This window comes from Bos javanicus, chromosome 20, assembly GCF_032452875.1.
Source record: "Bos javanicus breed banteng chromosome 20, ARS-OSU_banteng_1.0, whole genome shotgun sequence".
Classification (NCBI taxonomy): Eukaryota; Metazoa; Chordata; class Mammalia; order Artiodactyla; family Bovidae; genus Bos; species Bos javanicus.
In genome coordinates this window covers 14,664,101-14,684,997 of record NC_083887.1, presented here as the reverse complement: position 1 = coordinate 14,684,997, position 20,897 = coordinate 14,664,101, and the positions used below count along the sequence as shown (strand labels likewise).

The window sequence follows — 20,897 nt, the reverse complement described above, 5'->3', positions numbered from 1 at the left end:
TGTGTCCCTAATGCCTAGAATGGGCTTTCCAAGTGGCACAGTGGTAAAGAATCCACCGGCCAATGCAGAAGACACAGGAGATACCAGTTTGATCCCTGGGTCGGGAAGATCCCCTAGAGAAGGAAATGGCAATCCCCTCCAGTATTCATGCCCCCCAAAATTCCATGGACAGAGGAGCCTAGCAAGCTACAGCCCATGGGGTCACAAAGAATTGCACACGACTGAGTGAGCACACAGCGCCTAGAACACTTAGCAAATGAACTAATGAAGTGGCACTGCACTTGTAGGCGATTAAAGGAGCGTGTTCACTGTCACCATTACAGTCATCAAACATTCACTGAGTGCCTCTTCTGTATGACGCATTGTGCTAAATAAAAACTGATTGTTTTTTCCTGATCTATCTCAGGGACTACTCCAAAATTTTATTCAAGCTGGCTCTGAGAGCCCAGCGACAGAATTAGTTGGCTTGTTGATCCTCCTTGTAGTCTTACAGCTCTTCAGCTAAGGAGATCCATCAATGTACTTCTTACACAGTAAGTTGAGGCTACTTGCTTGCAATGAACTATCCCCACTTCACTCCTCTGAAAAACAGTTTATCATCTGAAAAACAGTTTATCAAGTCAGCAAATTAATTCAGTACACTTTTCCTGAGTGATTACTCTTAGTAAGGCAAAATTTTATATTGCCTTCTGCTGCTTTTAAATTAGATGATTTTGGGCCCATTGGTTGATATTAACCAAATAAGACATAGTGGAGAGTCGAAAACAAAATAGGTAATTCAAATGTTACTGGAATAGGAAGGGAAAGCAGTTTATATTTGAAAGTAACTCTTCAAAGTTATAATTAAAAACCATTGCTGTACCTATTGTTAAATATGCATGCTTCATTCCAATGATTCTCCCACCCAGGGATAGATGCTGGTGTTCCAGCATAAGAAAACAAGACTTTATTCCATTTAAGGAATGCCTTTAAAGGTTAGGAACATAATATTACGTTTGTGTAATAATCAAGCAAGTAAAACTACCTTGGAGAAAAATTGATTTCACCAGTTACCACTCCTTCCTTTTTTTAAAAAAAATTTTAGTTTTTTAAAAATAAATTTTGGCCAGCAGCATGTGGGATCTTGGTTTCCCAACTGGAAGTATGGAGTCTTAACCACTAGACCACCATGGAAGTTCCTACCACTCCTTTCAAAACCATCTGTTCTTAAGACTCAACCTCCTATTATGTTAATTTTTTTTTAACATTTTAATTTTGTGTTGGGGTATAGCTGATCGGGCTTCCCTGGTAGCTCAGCTGGTAAAGATCTGCCTGCAATGCAGGAGACCCCAGTTTGATTCCTGGGTTGGGCAGATCCCCTGGAGAAGGGATAGGCTACCCACTCCTGTATTCTTGGGCTTCCCTGGTGGCGCAGCTGGTAAAGAACTCGCCTGCAGTGCGGGAGACCTGGGTTTGATCCCTGGGTTCGGAAGATCCCCTGGAGGAGGGCATGGCAACCCACTCCAGTATTCTTGCCTGGAGAATCTTCATGGACAGAGGAGCTTGGCGGTCTATAGTCCATGGAGTTGCAAAGAGTCAGACGGGACTAAGCATAGCACAACCAAGCTGACTAACAGTGTTGTGACAGTTTCAGGTGAACAGCAAAGGGACTCAGCCACACATATACATGTATCCATTCTCCCCCAAACTTCCCTCACATCCAGGCTGTTACATAACACTGAGCAGAGTTGATCCCAAACTCCCTGTCCTTTCCTCACATCCTTCCCCGCTCCCCACTGTTGGCAACCATAAGTTTCTTCTCTAAGTCTGGGATTCTTTCTCTTTTGTAAATTCATTTGTATCATTTCTTTTTAGATTCCACATATAACCTCCCATTATTTTAATTTTTAGAATTGAGATTGTGCACATACTAAAGCTGACTTAAGGCACTGCACTTTTTTTTTGTTTGTTTCTATAAATGGCTGTAGTGTTACAGAATAAACAGGCCCAAAATGGAGTACCTTGTGCTAACTGCTACTGCTAAGTCGCTTCAGTCTGTGCGACTCCATGGACTGCAGCCTACCAGGCTCCTCCGTCCATGGGACTTCCCACCAGCAAACCAAAACTCTATACCTAACTGCAGTTTCAGTCTCTCCCAGGAGAGAAATTTTAAACCTATTGGTCTGGAATTTCCTGATCAATACTAGTGAGGTAAACTGCAGGACAGGGTGACTTTACCAGAAAAAAATCTTTTGTTTATGATTTCCTTTTCCTATCCCCCTTTTCCTATAAAATCCTTCATTGCCTGCATCATCTCAGAGCCCCCTTCTACTTGCTAGGTGGGATGCTCCCAATCCATGAATTGCTGGATAAAGCCAACTAGGTTTTCATATTCACTCAGCTGAATTTTGTTTTATAACAATAGTCCAAGTCTAAAATAGTCTAATCTTGGACTATTTTGCCAAGATTTTTCTTTAAGGTATCTTTATTCTCTTGGGGTTCATTATTTTTAATGTATACAATTTAAGGCTTTCTTTGAATTGATTCTGAAAATAGCAGGTCTCTGGTACTGACTACATGTAGAGTTTAATTTGGCTACCTCCAGGCTCACTTGGTACAGAAGTACTATTGTTAAGCAATTGATTGGGCTTTAAACTGTGTCCCATAATCATTTTCCTTCTTTCTAACTTGTGTGTTTTGAGTTACACCTGTATCAAATGCTAATGTTTAAAAGAATACCATGGTTTGTAAATTGTACTGTATAGGACAGAGTTCCGGGCAAAGGTTGACTGTGTGAAGGACATCTTTCTGAGTAGACACTCCTGGGATGAGGACTCATGGCATAAATTGTGGAAGAATTAATGGTTAACAGGGGAGTAATTAAAGGGATGATTGTGTTAGATTCTTGCTTCTCAAACTTTTCCATTGGAGAATTCTTAAAGGTAGATAACAAAGGAATGGTACCACCAAAATTCCAAGGTTTTCTTGGAAAGGCTTGCTTTATGAGCTTTAAATTATTTGAAGATGCCCATTACACTTTTTAAATATGGTTATTTTTGATTGCAAATATAATGACTTGTTTTATCTAACAATAATATCATATCCTTTCCACTTATGAGTAAAATTGATGCTCTTGGAAGATAAAATATATTCATCCTGTGATTTTGAGTATCCATTGACACTCTAGGGTTGTGAAGTGTGACAGAGAATCGAGGAGAGGGTCCTTAGAGTTTTTGATGAAAATGAGAAGAGCAGAGAGTAGAGCTGCTTGACACAAAATAATATTGTTGTATAGGAATAATAGACAACTCCAATTACCTATTATTTGATGGTCTCTTTTTCAAAAGCAGGCAATATAAATGGAAAAGGGTAAACAAATCAGCAGTAAGGTACAGGTTGTCTAGAAGAGAAACAGAAATTATATCTAGAAAACTGAGACAGCAAAACAATTTGACAATCACATATGCAATTATTTGTTCTGCCTGTGAGCAAAGTAGGATTTGAACCAGCTCAAAATGGTTTGCTATATTTCTTCTTAGAAGGTATCCTTACGTGCCCCCCCCCCCACCGCCGAAAACAAACAAAAAAAACAAAAAAACAAGCAAAAAAACCCTTTCTCTTAATGCACTTTCTTATTAGGAAAATTAAAAAATACAGAAAAACTAGTAACTTCATCCATGAGCACACCACACAGAGGTAACAGATATTAACAGTGGCGAATATCCTTCACGGATTTTTTTTCTATGTATTTATAGATACATGTATGTATAACAAAATGGGGAAAAATGAATCCTATAACATGGGTTTTTTTCCACTGAACAATATTGACATAAGTGTTTGCCAATAAACACCACTTTTAATGATTCCATTTTATTACTTTGATGGCTGCTGCTGCTAAGTTGCTTCAGTCGTGTCCAACTCTGCGACCCCATAGACAGCAGCCCACCAGGCTCAGCCGTCCCTGGGATTCTCCAGGCAAGAACACTGGAGTGGGTTGCCATTTCCTTCTCCAATGCATGAAAGTGAAAAGTGAAAGTGAAGTCATTCAGTCACGACCAACTGGTAGCGACCCCATGGAATGCAGCCCACCAGGCTCCTCCATCCATGGGATTTTCTAGGCAAGAGCACTGGAGTGGGGTGCCATTGCCTTCTCCGGTACTTTGATGGAGTGCTATGCATTTTTATTCTTTTACTTTGACATAGTTCACACTTCCAGAAAAGTTGCAAGAAAAGTATAGAAAAGGTAGTATACCTTTTCTCAGCTTTACTAATTGTTAATACTGTGCCTCATTTCCTTCAAAATTGACTTTCTTTTGATGTATATTTTCTGAACCATTTGAAAATAATTTGCAGATATCATGCTATTGAACAATAAATACTTCAGTATATGTTTCTTAGGAACAAGAAATTTTTTTAATGTAATCACAGTATATTTATCAAAGTCAGGAAATGTAACAGTTATACAGTAATATTATCTAATCTGTAGTTCATATTCAAATTTTGCCAATATCCTTAAGTAGCTATTTTTTTCTTATCTAGGATCTAGTTCAGAGTTACATCTTATAATTAGTTATCATATTTCCTTAATCATTTTTTCCTTTGTCTTTGAAACTTTTTGCCATTACCAAGTAATTTGTTGGGAGGTATGAGAACATCCTGTTCCTCCTTCAACTATTACCCATGGTTCTTGACTAAATGTTTTCATTCAAAATACAAGATAATTTCTGATTATGATGATAGCTATAATATAGTGATTTTCTAGCCTCATCATTTCTTCTGTGTTTATTAGTTGTTATTCTACTACAAGGAAGAGCTTTCCCTTTTCCACCTATTTATCTATTAATTTATTAATATCAGTATGGACTCAGATCTTTATTCTAAAATACTCTATTACTATCATTATTTATTCCGATTCATAAATTATCCCAGATTCAGCTTGTGGGACCCCCTTTAAATTGGGTCGTATATCCTTTTGAAATATGTACATCATTTTTTGAGCATTTTTTTTTTCTTTGTCACAAAATGTTCTCAAGCCTCCTGTACTTTTCCTTTTTCCTGTGCCAGCCCTGAAGTCTGCTATTTCTCCAAGAAGTCTGGTTCATTTTATTTGGGAATGGTGTTTAGAAACTAAAGTCTGAGTATATCATACTTTATTATTGACTTGGAACTAGCTTCCATTTTTTTTTCTACTAATATTATACATATGCATTGAACACTGAAGTATTTTCCTAGCATAAATCCCTAGGAATGGAATTGCTGAACAAAGATTTGGTACAAATAAAAGGCTTTGGATACAAGTTGCTAGCTGTCCTCTAGAGAAGCACTGTTTCACAAGTATTTTTATTTCAAAAGATATATATCTTACTAATTTCACTGAGGGAAACCATGTAGTGTTTTTAAACTTATCTAATTAGGAGTGAAGGCAGAAATTTTAATGTTCATTTGTCATTTTTTTATGGTATATTGTTGCTCATATTCTTATACACATTTTTCTAGGGGGTTGTTCATTTTTCTTTGCTTTATAGGAACTTCCCATACAGTAACTAATTGTTTTTTTACATATGTATTTTTTATAGTTGTTGCCTTTTTAATTTTATATGTGACAATTTTTCAACTGTATGTTTCTCCTTTTGTGATTTCTCCCTTTAGTTTCTTTTTTAAAAAGTTAATTAATGTATTTTTGGTTGCACTGGGTCTTCGTTGCTGCCGGTAGGCTTTCTCTAGTTGCAGCGAGCAGGGGCTACTCTTTGCCGCAGTGCTCGGACTTCTCACTGCGGCGCTTCTCCTGTTGTGGAGCACAGGCTCCAGGTTCGCAGGCTTCAGTGGTTGCAGCATGCGGGCTCAGGAGTTGTGGCCCACAGGCTTAGTTGCTCTGTGGCATGTCAGATCTTCTCGGACCAGGGACAGACCCCTGTCTCCTGAATTGGCAGGCAGACTCTTATCCAATGCACCACCAGGGAAGTCATTTCCCTTTAGTTTCATAGTCAGGAAGTTCTTGTGTGCTTAGTGGCTCAGTCGTGTGCGACTCTTGCGACCCTATGGACTGCAACCTGCCAGGCTCCTCTGTCCATGGGGATTCTCCATGTAAGAGTACTGGAGTGGGTTGCCATTTCCTACTCCAGGAGGAAGTTCTTTCCTCACTCTAAGATATAAAGATATTCACCTATATTTTCTTCTAATACATTTCTTTAATAATCCTGGAATTAAATTTTTGTGTAAAGTGTGAAGTAGGGATTTGCCTTTAATTTTATTTTACAAATAATGTGCCAATTGCCCAAATATTCATTGTGAGATCTATCTTTTTCTCTTGTCAATTTAAAATGTCACCTTTGCCATAAACTAAATTATTATATATACTGGGATCTGTTCTTAGATATTCTGTTCTGTTAAACTTATCAGTCTGTTTATTCTTAAGCCAGTAATATACTTTAAAAATTATTGTAGCTATATGGGGAGATCCAACCAGTCCATTCTAAAGATCAGCCCTGGGTGTTCTTTGGAAGGAATGATGCTGAAGCTGAAACTCCAGTACTTTGGCCACCTCATGCGAAGCTTTGACTCATTGGAAAAGACTCTGATGCTGGGAGGGATTGGGGGCAGGAGGAGAAGGGGACGACAGAGGATGAGATGGCTGGATGGCATCACTGACTCGATGGACGTGAGTCTGAGTGAACTCCGGGAGTTGGTGATGGACAGGGAGGCCTGGAGTGCTGCGATTCACGGGGTCGCAAAGAGTGGGACACGACTGAGCGACTGAACTGAACTGACTGATGGTTTAATATCTGATTAGGCACGACTTTCTCTTCTTTCCCATTATGATTTTTCAAAATTTCCTGGCTTCTTCTGTAATGTTCAGTATTCCAAGTAAACCTCTGAATCACACTGTCAGGTCCGTAAAAATCAAGTGGTATTTTGATGGGTTGTACTAAATTTATAGGTAACTTTGCAAGCTATTTTTCTTAGTAGCCTTAATACTTCAACCAAATTCTGCTCAGAACACTTACTAATTATGATGCCAAATTATTTTTAAATACTATTCTTTGTTTCAAAGAGATTTTAAGAACTCACTGTGACCTCAGTAAAAGATGAGGTAATTTGAACTCAATGGCAGAAAAGGACAGTTGTGTCTCCTGAAGGGACCTTTCTACTGAAAATAATGAATCCGGAATTTCCTGCAACTCTTTTTGCTCCTAGAATGTAGAAAATCAAATTGCTCAGTAGAGTTACTGCTACTTTTAGCAATTGTGAGTCCTCCTCAGGGACCAGGGTTAGGCAGTGCTGGCTGATAATGGAACCAATTAGCAAAATAGAAGCCAATCTCTCATTTTGAAAATTCATTTAAAAGATTTAATATAAATCTTTTTATTATATCTAATAATAATTATATTTAATAATAATAAATCTAAATTCTTTTGTGAACTATGCCAGTCATCTATGGTTGAAAAAAATCCAACAATGCAGAAAAGAAAAAAAAGTCCAATTGTGGAAAAAATAGGGTAGAAAAAACATTTCTGGAGAGAACTGAATTCATTAACTGTTGTTGGAGCAAGTCTAAGATTTTTTTCACAATGAATTGTTAACTGTATTTTCATGAGATACATATGTGTCCTCCAGGGGAAGGCAGAGCATTGAAGAAGGGAGAGGTCAATAGATCACTAGGCAAATTTTGCTCACTTCCACCATTTTTCTCAGATCCAGTTCTCCGGTCTGTGCATTGTATTAAATTTGAAGGGAAAAATGTCCCCTCGTAAATAAAAAACACCTTTAGGGTGCAAATTTAAAATTGCTTGTTTCCACTAGAAGAAAATGCAAGATGAGTCGGGTGGGAGAGATTTCCAGTAAACAGTAAGGTGAGTCAGCTGATTTGTCACTGAGGCTGCTACAGGGCAGCAGATTGGTAATGCAGAAGCTGGGAGGTCACAGACAGTGGCAGAAAAGCTTAATTACAGTCCTGCCGGATAGCCCGAAGATAAAGACCTGCAGTGGGGCCCAGCATTCTTTTGATATTTTCAAATGGCACGCAAAAGCAGAGTTCACAGAGAAGTTTCAGGATAAATGGACCTCTGAGGAATGGTTCTGAAAATGAATGTAAAATTGAACTATTGTAGAAAAAAAAAAAATTGGCCTAGTTTGTGATGAGGATAAGTGGAAAGATTTTGATGAATTTTATTTAAATGGTGAATTTGATTTGCTTGATGAACTGAATTTAAATTTTGGCAAAGGCCAAAGCTTTAATTTAAATGATGGGCTGAGAGGCGTAGGATTAAAGGAAGGTTGAGATTTAGAGCTGTTGACCAGACTGAAGAAAAGAATAAAAATGGGACATGAGCAGCAGAAAGGACAACTAGTGTCAACCCAGGAGAGCACAGGGATGTTGGATCTTTGTAGTCTGCACTCAGGTAAAGAAAAGAAGAAATTAAATAAGAAAAATCCTTTATGTGTTAACAAGTCCCTTGAGAGCCCAGTGGTATTACAGATTTCTTATTTAAAATTTAATCCATGTTGTGACCTTGTGACAGAAGAGGCAGCTGGTTTTATCTCTTTGTTGGTTAAGAAAGTAGTTTCTGTTTATTAAAGGAAAACTAGGAAACATAAGATTTTTTCTCGTCTCTCTTTTAAAATCATTCCAAAGGGATGCAGTTAGCTGGACTCTGATATCACTACAAGCACAGCCCCACTTAACTGCAGTTGTTTTTTTCCATAATATGCCCAATTACTCTAACTTGCAAAGTAGCTTCAGTCATGTCCGACTCTGTGCGACCCCCAGACCCCCTGGAGTGGGTTGCCATTTCCTTCTCCAACTTACCAGAGGGATATACATTGAAAGCACCTTTGACTTTTAGAAGATGCAGGTTTGACCCCTGGGTCAGGAAGATCCCCTGGAGGAAGAAATGGCAACCCACTCCAGTATTCTTGCCTGGGAAATCCCATGGACAGAGGAGGTTGGCAGGCTTCAGTCCATAGCATTGCAGAGTCAGACATGATTGAAGCGACATAGCACACACACACACAAGCTGCAGGAAGAGAGGGAACACCAGGGTGTTGACTTCCTAATCAAAGTTCTTGCTTCAAATGATGTCAGTATGGTGTTTATATCAAATCTTTTATTTTCTCATGTAGCAAATCAGTTTGGCTAGTGGAACTGCCTGCCCTTAAGGAGCCAGTCTAAGAAGTGATCTTTGTACCTGCATTGGTTAAAAGGATCCAGTAGCCAAGGACATAATGAACCAGGGCTGGGGAACAGGGGGTTTTTACAAGTCCTAGACAAAGGAAAATCTATAATGCTGGAATGTGTTTTGCAAGCCTTTAAATCTCAAGAGGGCAGTAGACAGGTTAGATAAATTCTTTCGGTTGTTTCCAGAAAAAAACATAATGGAAACAAGCTGACAGCTCCTGAGATGGCTTAAGAGAGAACCCCAGACTAAGGGATTCCTAGAGAGAAGCTCAAATTAAGGAATTAACTTTCTGAGTTTAATCCTCATAAAAAGCAAAAAACCCTTTTATGTGAAAGATGGTTGAAAAACCATCTTGAATGTCTCACTAGAATATTAGGAATTTGGAGAAGGCAGTGGCACCCCACTCCAGTACTCTTGCCTGGAAAATCCCATGGACGGAGGAGCCTGGTAGGCTGCAGTCCTTGGGGTTGCTAAGAGTCGGACACGACTGAGCGACTTCTCTTTCACTTTTCACTTTCATGCATTGGAGAAGGAAATGGCAACCCACTCCAGTGTTCTTGCCTGGAGAATCCCAGGGACGGAGGAGCCTGGTGGGCTGCCATCTATGGGGTCGCACAGAGTTGGACACGACTGAAGCGACTTAGCAGTAGCAGTAGCATCAACTGTGTAAAAAGCTTAGGAAACATGAAGGATTTGAATTAACCAACATTACAGTCTTCAGACTTTCAGGGCTTTCACTAAAAGGTTAAAATTTAGATGTTTAAAGAAATGCTGGAGAGGGAAGAGGAGTAAGAGGTACAATCTATTATGTATAAATAAGTGACAAGGACATATTGTATAGCATAGGGAATATAGCTAATATTTATAATAACTTTAAATGGAGTATAATCTGTAAAAATATTAAATCCCTATGTTGTATGCCTAAAACTAACATGATATAAATCAACCATACTTCAACAAAAAGAAAAGAGGGGCTTCTCTGGTGGTTCAATGGTAAAGAATCTGCCTGCCAATGCAGGAGACATGGGTTTGATCCCTGGTCCGGGAGGATGCAACATACCATGGAGCAACTAAGCCCATGTGTCACAGCTACTGAGCCTGTGCTCTACAGCCTGGGAGCTGCAACCACTGAGTCCATGTGCCAAACTGCTGAAGCCCGCACTTAAGCCCGTGCTCTGCAACAAGAGAGGCCACTGCAATGAGAAGCCCACGTACCTCAGCTAGAGAGTAGCCCCCACTCTCCACAACTAAAGAAAAGCCTGCTTAGCAATGAAGACCTAGCACAGCCAAAAATAATAAACAAATAAAGACAAGAAATGCTTATATCAGATACAAATTCTGCCCAGATAATATGGAACTAATTTATATTTTAAATCCTTGGTCTTTTTAAACTTTACCTGCTGTGATACTGTAGAATACAAATGATGCTAAACCAATAAAAATAAACCTACAAACATTTTATTTTTCAAATGTATATAAAGCAAATAGTTTCAAGGGTGTATATACATATGTGTGTGTGTGTGTATATATATACACATATATATATAAACTTAGGTAATGGGATATACATACATACATATATATATATATATCCCATTACTTAAGTTTTTAGCAGTTACATTTGAATCTCAAATATCCTTTATGGTCTACCTTGCAAATAATAGTCAAGAATCTATCAGGTCATCAAATTTTCATGCCAGCTTCCCCAGCTACATTTATCTAAAACAATTTTGCTTGCTGATTGGGCCAAGAGCTACTTGCCAGGCTAGAAAATGTTGTGATTACAACAATTATCTTTTTGTTTAAAAATCAAATTATATAGTCAAAACATTATGATTGGATGTTTAGATAGAACATTAATTTATTTAACACAAATGAGTTCAGAAGTAATGAAATAAAGTCCATCTATTGTAGGCCCCACATTTTAAACTTACGATACTTTTGAATGCTGCACGTTTCAGGCATATGGGTAAGATCTGGGAGCTGGAGTGAGACATTATCCTTCAAAACTTACCAATAACATTGCCCCTTAACAACCCACAGTGGAGGATGTCCTCACTGACTCCAGAGAGCAGTCTACGTATAAATTACTTATAAATAGGCAAAGCCAAGCATTATGAACTCACTTAAAGGTGAGGCTCAGACTTATCTAAAGAGGGAAAGTGAAAAAGTCATAGAAGACAGACTAGACGGCAGACAGTAGAGAAAAGCTACTTCTAATAGTGAAATCTCTTGACTAGTGAGTCTCCCTTCTCCTTTAGGTAGTTTTGGAGCAGACTTTCTAAAATTTAAAGAATAAGTAAGAGTTATTCAAGCAAAGAAGAGAGTTAGGGACACCGGGCAGCTGGAAGCATGCAAAGGCTTGGTGCAGAGAGCAAGCAAGCAAGCAAGCAAGCAGGGCAAGTCTGGGAGCCTGTCAGTCAGTATTTCTGTATGTCTGAAATGCCAAATACGAGGAAGGGGATGGGGCCAGCTGAGCCAGGAGAGGGAAGCAAGGCTGATCCTCCGTCTAAACAAGAAATTCAGATTTGATCCTAAAGGATTTTAAGTAGGGAGAAGCTGTTATGAGGAAATGCTACATGAGCAGGAACTATTATCGTATTGCTTGACAGTATCGCACCTTTTCTCACTTAAAGTTGTTTTCAATATAACATTAACAGGACATTCAATATAATTAAAAATTTCTTAGAAATCACTTTTTTCAAATCAAATGACTGCATCATACTTCACTACTATTGTTAAGGTACTTACATTTTTTTGGTATTGAAAATAACCAGTGAGTATCTTTATATATAAATTTTAGAGCTTATCTCTCATGGATTCCTTAGGAACTTCACGTTAAAATCACAAGGTATGAACACTCAAGACTTAAAAAATAAACGTACCAGTTTACATTCCCATTGGGCTGTCCCATTAGCCCAGCTTCCTAGGGCCCAACAGGACATCCCCCACTACAGGTTGATTTCATAGACCAACACTCAAAGGGGCAATATTATTTATGTCTTGAAAAATGATGTCTCACTACAGCTAGCAGATGTTGCCCACTGACCTGAAACATGCATGACATTATTCTCTGGGCTAATATTAAAAGTATCTTAAGTTTAAAATGTGGGGTCTTGAGTGGTACCATATATGGTTTTATTACTTTTCTTCTGAATTTTTGTGGTGGAAATATAATTACTAATATAGTAAATATAGATTATTCTTAGCCAAGAAAGATTACTTTTACTCTGCTCCTAATTGAGACATGAAAAATGGTATTATAATGTTTTGAATTTACACGTCTTTCTGACTAGTGGAGATGCAGTATATCTTTTGTCCGTCTCTTTACCAACTAAGAGGTGTTAATGTCTTACGTATGGATTTGTAAGTCCCTGTTACATTACACATGAATCATTTGTTCTAAACATTTCTTCCCAGTTGACTTTCAGCCTTGTCTTGTCCAATCTACAACTTTATAACTTTTTACTGTGTCACACTTTCAATCTTATTATTTCACTCAACAAACTGATTGAACACTAGCTACATGCAAGGCAATTTTCCTGCATCATCAATGAATAAAACAGAGATCTCTGGCATGTGGTGCTTATATTTCAGACAGAGGAGACAGATAATAAATGATAAAATAAAAAGGTAAATTATATAGTATATTAGAAGATCAATACTATGGGAAAAATAGTACAGAGCAGAAGGAATTGGGGATAGGATGGAGGGAATGTAGGTTGTAATTTTAAATACAGTGTTTAGGTCCCATTGAAAAGGTGACTTTTGAGCAAGGATTTAAAATTAAGAGTTACCATACAGATAATCTGAGGGAAGAGCACGCCAGAGTGAATAGCCAGTGCAAAGGTCTCGTGGCTAGAACATTCATGAAAGTCTGATTAAAGAGGTGAGAGTGAGAGTGAATGAGAGGGCAAAGTAGAAAAAGATGAAGTCAGGGATATTAATGTGTGTGTGTATGAGAACATGAAGGCCATTATAAAGACTTGGGTGAGATGAAGGGTTCTGAGTGCTTTACGTTCCAAATTACTCTGAGTGCTGTGCTCAAAATCGAACAGTGGTAGCTGTGAAGGTGGTCTGATTCTGGGTGTATTTTAAAAGTGTAGGCAACAGGATGTCAGATGAATTGGTGGTGGGGCTGAGAGAACAGGAGCAAGGCTGACTGAGGTTTTAGGCCTGAGCAACTAAACTCATGGAGTTGCCAGCAATTGAGAAGATGAAGACTGTAAGAAGCTTTTTTTTTTTTTTTCTGGGAATGCCCCAAATATCAGTTTTGGACTAAGTTGGAGATGTCTATTAGATACCCAAGTGGAGATGGCAACTAGGCAGTTGAATCTAGAGTTCAGGGGAGGTATGGAGTAGAGATATGTATCTGGGGATGATCAGCAGAGATAGTGTTTAAAACTGTGGGGCAATTGAGACTAATAAGGGAGTGAGACAGTGACAGGAACCAATCGCAGGCCCTCCTCCAGCCCAAGATGCCTGGAAGAGGAAAAGGAACCAACGAGAGATACCAGGAAGGAGCGATGGTGACACCGGAGTGAGTCGAGGAAAGGTGGCATCTAGGAAGCCAAGGAAAGGACATGCCACTGACGGGTCACATAAATGTGGCTTGTGAAGTGGACTGTGGGTTTTGCAACAGGGGGTTGGTGAACAGCACCATCTGTGACTTCTTGCACTGCTTTCACATATTTGTAAATTTAAAAAATATATTTAAATCTGTATATATTGGTGAAATACATTACATATTATTTTCACACTTAATTTTTCTAACATTGTCCACTGATTAAAATAACCCAGTTCTTCACTATGAGCTTGTTAGTCTAACTTCTGATGAGCAAAGATCCATAGTCCTCCACCCGTGAGCATTCTGGGCTCATTTACACAAACTGAGTGAATGGGATTGTGGAACAAACACGCGCTTTTTAAATGTTACATCTAAATTGATTATAATGGCAAAGCCTTGAGATTGTTGTAAATTATGACTGACTTTAGCTTTGTTCACTTCATGCATAGGGACAGTCACACTTTTTCTAAGCAACTCAGAAATTGTTACCTTCTGATCAAAAGTGTAGTTTCCTTCATGGAAGTGTAGAGAAAGAAAGGTAAGCATGGAAACGAAATCCTTACTTTTGTTACTGAAAATTTCCCTTATTTGACCTTCAGGAGAAAATGCTCAAGAACAACTCTGCAATGATTCATCCACAGTGCTTAGAGGACATCTTATTTCCAATATTCTAAGAAGTTTATTTTTTAAGGACAAATTTTAAAGTAAAATTTGATGTCATAAGTTCAAATAATTATTTCATTTTGTTTTGTGTATTTATTTCCAGGCAACTCAAATAGAAAAAGCAAAGCCCCCCGTTCAAATGCAGCATCAAATTCAACAAATGAAACGTTCTATGAGGCTGATGACATAATTCAAGAAAAAACAATGGATACGACACAGATCAACACTGCTTATTGTTAAAAATCCTGTGTTATAAAAACTCACTGGGGATATGAAGCAAAAAAATAAAGAGTGCACTTCAAATACAGTTTGTAATAATACTTTTTAAAAATTTGCCACACACAAAGCCAGACACAGTTGCAGTTTTGATCATTCAGTTCATTTATTAAATATCCACTAGGTTTCCAATAGATTTCCATGTGAGTAAGTTTACTTTTATTTGCTAATTAATGTGTTTCTACATTACATGAAATTATGCTAACATTTCAGGAGAAATTATAGAATTTATCAGTAACACAGATTAGCACACCTATGTCAGTGAGGAACAATGAGAAGTTTATGTCACATTACCAGCATTTCACAAGTTTCTCATTCTTGGAAGCAGTTATTTTTATAAGAGATGGTACTGGATAAGCTAAATCTCAGAGAGGTGGCCTTATGAACGAGAAGTGGCATGTTCTTAAGTCTCTTAGAAATCAACCCATGCCTTTTTTAGAGGATTTGCTGAGCACACAATGTATTATTGCCTTTATAAAAACTAACATTAGATAACAAAATATATCATGTATAATCTGCATGATAAATATTTTCTGTACACCAAGGGATAATCATAACAAAAATCCTTCACTGATAAAGTTCCTAAGGAATTTCTAGAATTAAAGTTATAAAGCAAACAAGTTACTTCTCTGGTCCCGCCTAAGTCTACTGCAGTAATACCATTTAGACATCTAGAAATAAAACTACAGTTTCTGCAAATTAAACCTGCTTTAAAAGATTTTTATTCATAAATATGATTTCTATTATAAGAATGGAGACCTGGTCCTATAATGGAATTCAATAGGAAAAAAAAGAATTAATTTTAAGCTGGCCCTGCTAAACATATCCACTGTGTTGTACAAAGTTTCTGTACTTGGAAGACTAGCCTTTCAAGATGTGCCAAATACACTCTGATCTGTTAGGGTAGGGGGCGGGTAAGGAATGCTTTATTCCTCTCTGGCATGCAAAGCTCAGGGTTACAAACTTTTGATCATCAGCCTGTCCAAATTTCTACCAAGAGTTGGGAATTCTAGCACTGTCCACTAGAGGTTTTTATGTGATGATGGAAGTGTTCCTTTTGTATCTGTCTTGTCTGGCAAGGTAGCCACCAGCCATATGTGGCCACCGGGCACTTGAAATGTGGCTAGTGCAACTGAAGAAATACTTTTTCATTTAATTTATCTACATTTCAGCAGCCACATGTGGCTAAGTTGACAGCGTAATTCCAGGTCATTATTGCAACATCCTACTGCCTGTGTTGCATTTCCAACTCAAAAGGAACACAGTTTTGCCAATGTTTAAATATTAAAATTGCTTAGAGTGTTTGTGAAGTCTGAAAGTTGAAACATTTCCACTACAAAAATGACATTTTATGTGGTTATAAAAGCAAAGAATTTTCATTTATTTTTTGAGAAAGCACATAAAGCGTTTGTGGGTAGTTCTTGATCTCAGATCCAGCTTTGATGAAAAAAAAAAAAAAATCCCAGACAATTGGCTATCTTGATACACAGTTAATAATAGTTATATTACTAATTAGATGTTGCCTCAGGTGAAAATCTCAGTAGAGAAAGTTAGTTAAAGCACTGGTTAGTCTACTTTTGTTGCTTAAGGCCAAGAGCAGAGGCCATAAAGAATAAGAAGCAGGAAACTTAAAGAGACGGGCAGGGCCATCAAAATTCTGATTCCCCAGACTCTTCCCAACCTTTCGGAAAGGCACGCTGGGGTTGGGCATGCATCATTGGTGGTGCTCTCAGGGAGGCAACCCAATTCTCTGGCACTCTGCAAAATTTTGGAGGAATTAGGAGGAGACAAATGAGGTCTGAAGACCCTGGGCTTTGCAAGTCAAAGTATCATTTAGGGGGCATAAAAAATCCCTACTATTCTTGGATGCCAACTGCCTAGGAAAAATCAAGTCTCAGCACTCGTATCAGCTGGAGTCCGTGGAGCACTCCCTGCTGAGCCAGAGACCCTGAGGGAGAGCAACACGGCTCACCGAGTGGACCAACTATGCGTGACACTGTGACTCTGAAGCAGCTGTGCTTCATAATATTCACAATATTGAGACAAAATATTGAAAGAAGGCTTACTGAATTATGATAGTCTGTACATTGAAAAATATATTTTAAATGATTTATTTTGACCAAAAATACTAACATTATGACAGAATATATTCTGTCAGTCAAAAATAACCTAAAATAAAACTAAAAGCAAAGCATTCCAAATTATGTACATACGCATGAATTCTGGGGATGGGTCTGATAAAGAAGACAATAGCTTTTCAGAAAACTTAAGTTACTGTAGCTTTTAGAAATAATCAGAACTTAGAAAGAAAAGTGGGCCTAGACTAAGACACCAAATAACAGAAAATCAAAATTTCAAATTATTCTTTATGTGGGCTTCTGATGAAAGCAAGTTCATCCTTTAAAAACTGTGAATTGGATTATGAAATGGATGGAATCAAACCTCAATAAAAGTCACTTCTTTCCTTGTTCGCTCTTCAGTCACTAAGTTGTGTCTGACTCTTTGCACCCTAGGGACCGTAGGATTTCTTTTCTTAAAACTCTCTGGTGGGGTCTCTTGCTTACAGATAAAGTCCAAGCTCCCAAACATGGAGCATAAAACCTCTTTCTCTTGTACCTAAGAACCTAGAATGGCGGTCTTGATTCTTACCACTCCTATCCTATAAAAGGCTTGTAATTCTTGACACACACACCCCAGCCTTGTCCACTGTGGGCTTTGTTCACAGTACTCATTCTGTCAGGAATTGCTCTAACTCCCACTCTCATCCTCAATCAAAATGTACTTCAGGCATTACTTTTTCTAGGCTTCTCCAGACTCTTAGGTACTCCTTGAAGTCTTCCAATTACTGCAGTTAATACCTAATGATGAGTTTGCTGATTCCCCTACCAACTAAACTTGGAATTCCTTTCAGGGAAGCAAATGTGTCTTATTAATCTCTGTATCCCTGGTTATTTAACATAGTGTTTGCCATGCTAAGTTCTCAATAAATGTTTACTGAAGAAAGGACTCAATGGCATTTATCTAGACTATTAATGATAACTCATCAATCTAGTTGAAGGTAACCTAAGGCATGTAATTTGAGAGGCTCATAAATACAGATACACACAGTTGTTTTACTTACTGATGTTTTAGCCTCAAAGAACCAAAGATGTAAACAGATATGTATTCTGTGACAAACTGGGGATCTCTCTGAGAGGTTTTAGCCAACAGATGATATGGAGAAAAGAAACAGGGAACTGGGTAGGGTGTAGGTCCATCAGCTCAAAAGCAATAGTCTCAAAGTGTTCAGACAATGGGGTTACAGATACAAATCTAAAACTAAATCTAAAACTAAATTGTCTGCATCTAGTGAAAATGACATGCACTGAGTGGTAAGGATGTGAACCAAATGTCAATTATCTGCTTTGAGAAGTGACATGTGTTTAACAGCTATATTGATAAATTCAACCTTTACCATTACAGAATGCTACCTGCTTATCTGCAGCCATTTCTAAATGAATATAATAACTCATATTCCTAAATGAATATAATTTCTAAAATAATATTATTTAAATTTTACTAAAACATTGATAATCATATATATTAAGGATTACAAGGGATCTCAGAGATAATTTGGTACAGTATTTTATAGATGAAAGACATCAAAGCCCAGGGAAGGTAAATGACTTTGTTGAAGGTCACATAGGTAGTCAGAATAACTAGGATTTTGGGATTTTTTACTACCAAGTTCAGTTTTCCTTATGCTACATATTGCCTGAGAGGAAATGTCACTAATTTACTCCTACAATATATTAGTGAGATTTTCATCCAATCTTAATAACAATAACAAGATCACTTTAGTAGAAATTATTTTAGTAAAAACAAATGTATTTTATTCAGGTGAGATCTTTCATAAACTATTCTCATACTATGGGAAATTTAATCAAGAACTATTCCAAGATTTTTTTCTGGGAGTAAAAAAATTACACAACATTAAAATCTTTTAATTTGCAAACTCTAGTAGTTAATGAAGGCTGAATTTTATACAACTCTCCTGAGCCACTGAGTATACCACCATTCAAAAAACAAACCTGACAAGCCAATTTATTGTCTCTACAATTAACTAAAATAAAACTTACAAATAACTGGATTAACTCTGTGTCACTACAATAATCACTTTTAACCACATTACATACTCAATACAATGAGACCATCTATTTGCATGTAGCACTTTCTAATCATCTTTTTAAAATTGGAATTTTTTTTTTTACTTTTTTTATCCTGATAACCAAAGGACTGTATTTTCATAAAGTACTGTTTTTAAAAATAAACTACAGCAAAGGCAAAAGAAACTCTTAAAAATCTAACAGCTCTGTGTTTCTCTCCAAATAACTGACTAACACATTTAAACAAGTGGAGGTCTTTTAAAGGAGGCCACCGGACTAAGCTGGGTTATAGAAAAGCTACAAGTGTGACAGCATCCATGGCTGCAATGCTAGAACAGGGATATGGACTTGGCTTCCCTAGAGTCTGCGCCTGGTGAGCACTGCTCAGAGGAGCTATGAAGCTCTCCCAGTCTTACTGAGGTCATGCAGGCTAGGGCTGCTGGGTGAAGGGAGGATCAGCACACCTTTCCAGGCTGGGAGGTTACCTGATTTCATCATTATGAATACACCTATAGCTACGTATGTAGGCTAAGAATTTGTAACTGCACCCACAGTGAGGTACTCGGCAATCTTTGGTGCTATGCCATGATAACTAGCTGATTTTCAATGCTGCTACAATGAAAAGTATTTAACTTATAGGACGTAAGGGATATTGGAGTATTTAGCCAAGTAAGTAGCACTGATCATTGTGAAATTAAAAAAAATATAGAAACATTTATACCTACTACTATGTGTCTGACAACGCTGACTCATACAAAATTTTCATTATTATATAAAGGCTTTCATGATGTAACTCCCTGGCTCTTAAATTTTAAAAAGTACAGAATAAAATTCTTAATCCTAAATTTTTGTCACTGCTCCTGAGATTTATGACTGAAGTAAGAGAAACACCCCAAACTGGTCATATTATGAAATCATAAAGTCAATGGAAACCTGCTTCAAAACTACAAATTATTTCAGACAAATAAATATATATGTTCACATTTATAAAAAATTTCCACATTACTCATAGAAACAAGCTTCATAAAATTTATATACTGAATACAATAAAAATCAGTTCTAATGAAGATTTAGCTGTTGTCCTTCTAAATAAAAAAACTCTGTGTTTGAGGTATCTCTTTAAGACATGCCAATATGGCACATTCGTAAAACAACCCAGGAGTCTGTCCTAAAAATCCTGCCCAACACAGCATCATCTCTACCAGACTTACAAATAGGTTGAACTAGACTTGTCTTTTTAAACAAGGAAGAAATATTTTGTTACAAAAACAAAGGAGGCAGGTACTAAAAACTCTGCATCTCAGAAAACAGTGAAATTTTGTTATAAATATTTTCATTATCATATTCCTGCTGACACCATTCATTTAAAAAGTTCTAGTCAAGACCAATAGAGCAGCTTCATCTCCTATGACATCCAAAAAAAAAAAAAAATCTAAGTGAAGAATTTCATTATCTTAATAGTAATATATTATCACAGGATATAAAGCTTTTAAAATTTTCAGCATCAAGCCTACCTCACTTTATCACTGGAAGATGGACACTTAATCCAGCAATATTCATTTACTGCTAGGTAGATTGCCTGTGTTGACTGTAGTAAAGCAATTTACAATCAGCTTATGAAGTAATAACATTAACACAGAAAGGAATACCAAAAATGATGAGTTTTGTTGCACAGATATCCATACTTGGGGCATGGCTATCAAGTAATAAGACTGATTCAATACTCTATAATTATAGCACATTAAAATATTGTCAGACAATAATGGTCCTATATATGAAAAAATGTCTATATGGAAATGGCTGTGATTTATTGCAAAGCATAATTATATGGAAAATTTCAAAGAATGTCAAATAATTTTCAAAAGTAAATTTTTAAATTTAATAGCTCAGGCCAGTCTCAGTTACTTTTTGGATATTTCAGAACTGTTAGGGGCAGAGGAATGCTTTTCCTTTTTTCTCTTCTTTTTGTCCTTTTTGTGATGCTTCCCCTTTTTCGACTTACTCTTTTTCTCCTTTTTCTTTTCTTTCTTCTGGTATTTTTGCTTCTTTTGTTTTGAAGTGTCCTCTTCAGTGGAACTAGATGAATAAGAC

The 20,897-nt window shown here is 37.3% G+C and overlaps 2 protein-coding genes across 3 annotated transcripts in view; one reads left to right on the top strand and one right to left on the bottom strand.

The window, feature by feature from the left end:
- SHISAL2B (shisa like 2B) overlaps positions 1-16,169 on the top strand; it is a 24,295-nt gene extending 8,126 nt beyond the window's left edge. The window contains exon 3 of the mRNA XM_061393433.1: positions 14,489-16,169. Coding sequence (XP_061249417.1) covers positions 14,489-14,625 — 137 coding nt within the window. The 3' untranslated portion in view covers positions 14,626-16,169. The remainder of the gene's footprint in view (positions 1-14,488) is intronic.
- Positions 14,743-20,897, bottom strand: part of SREK1IP1 (SREK1 interacting protein 1) — a 41,513-nt gene continuing 35,358 nt past the window's right edge. For both annotated transcript variants that reach the window (XM_061393429.1, XM_061393430.1), the window contains one exon: positions 14,743-20,897. In XM_061393429.1, coding sequence (XP_061249413.1) covers positions 20,708-20,897 — 190 coding nt within the window. In that variant the 3' untranslated portion in view covers positions 14,743-20,707.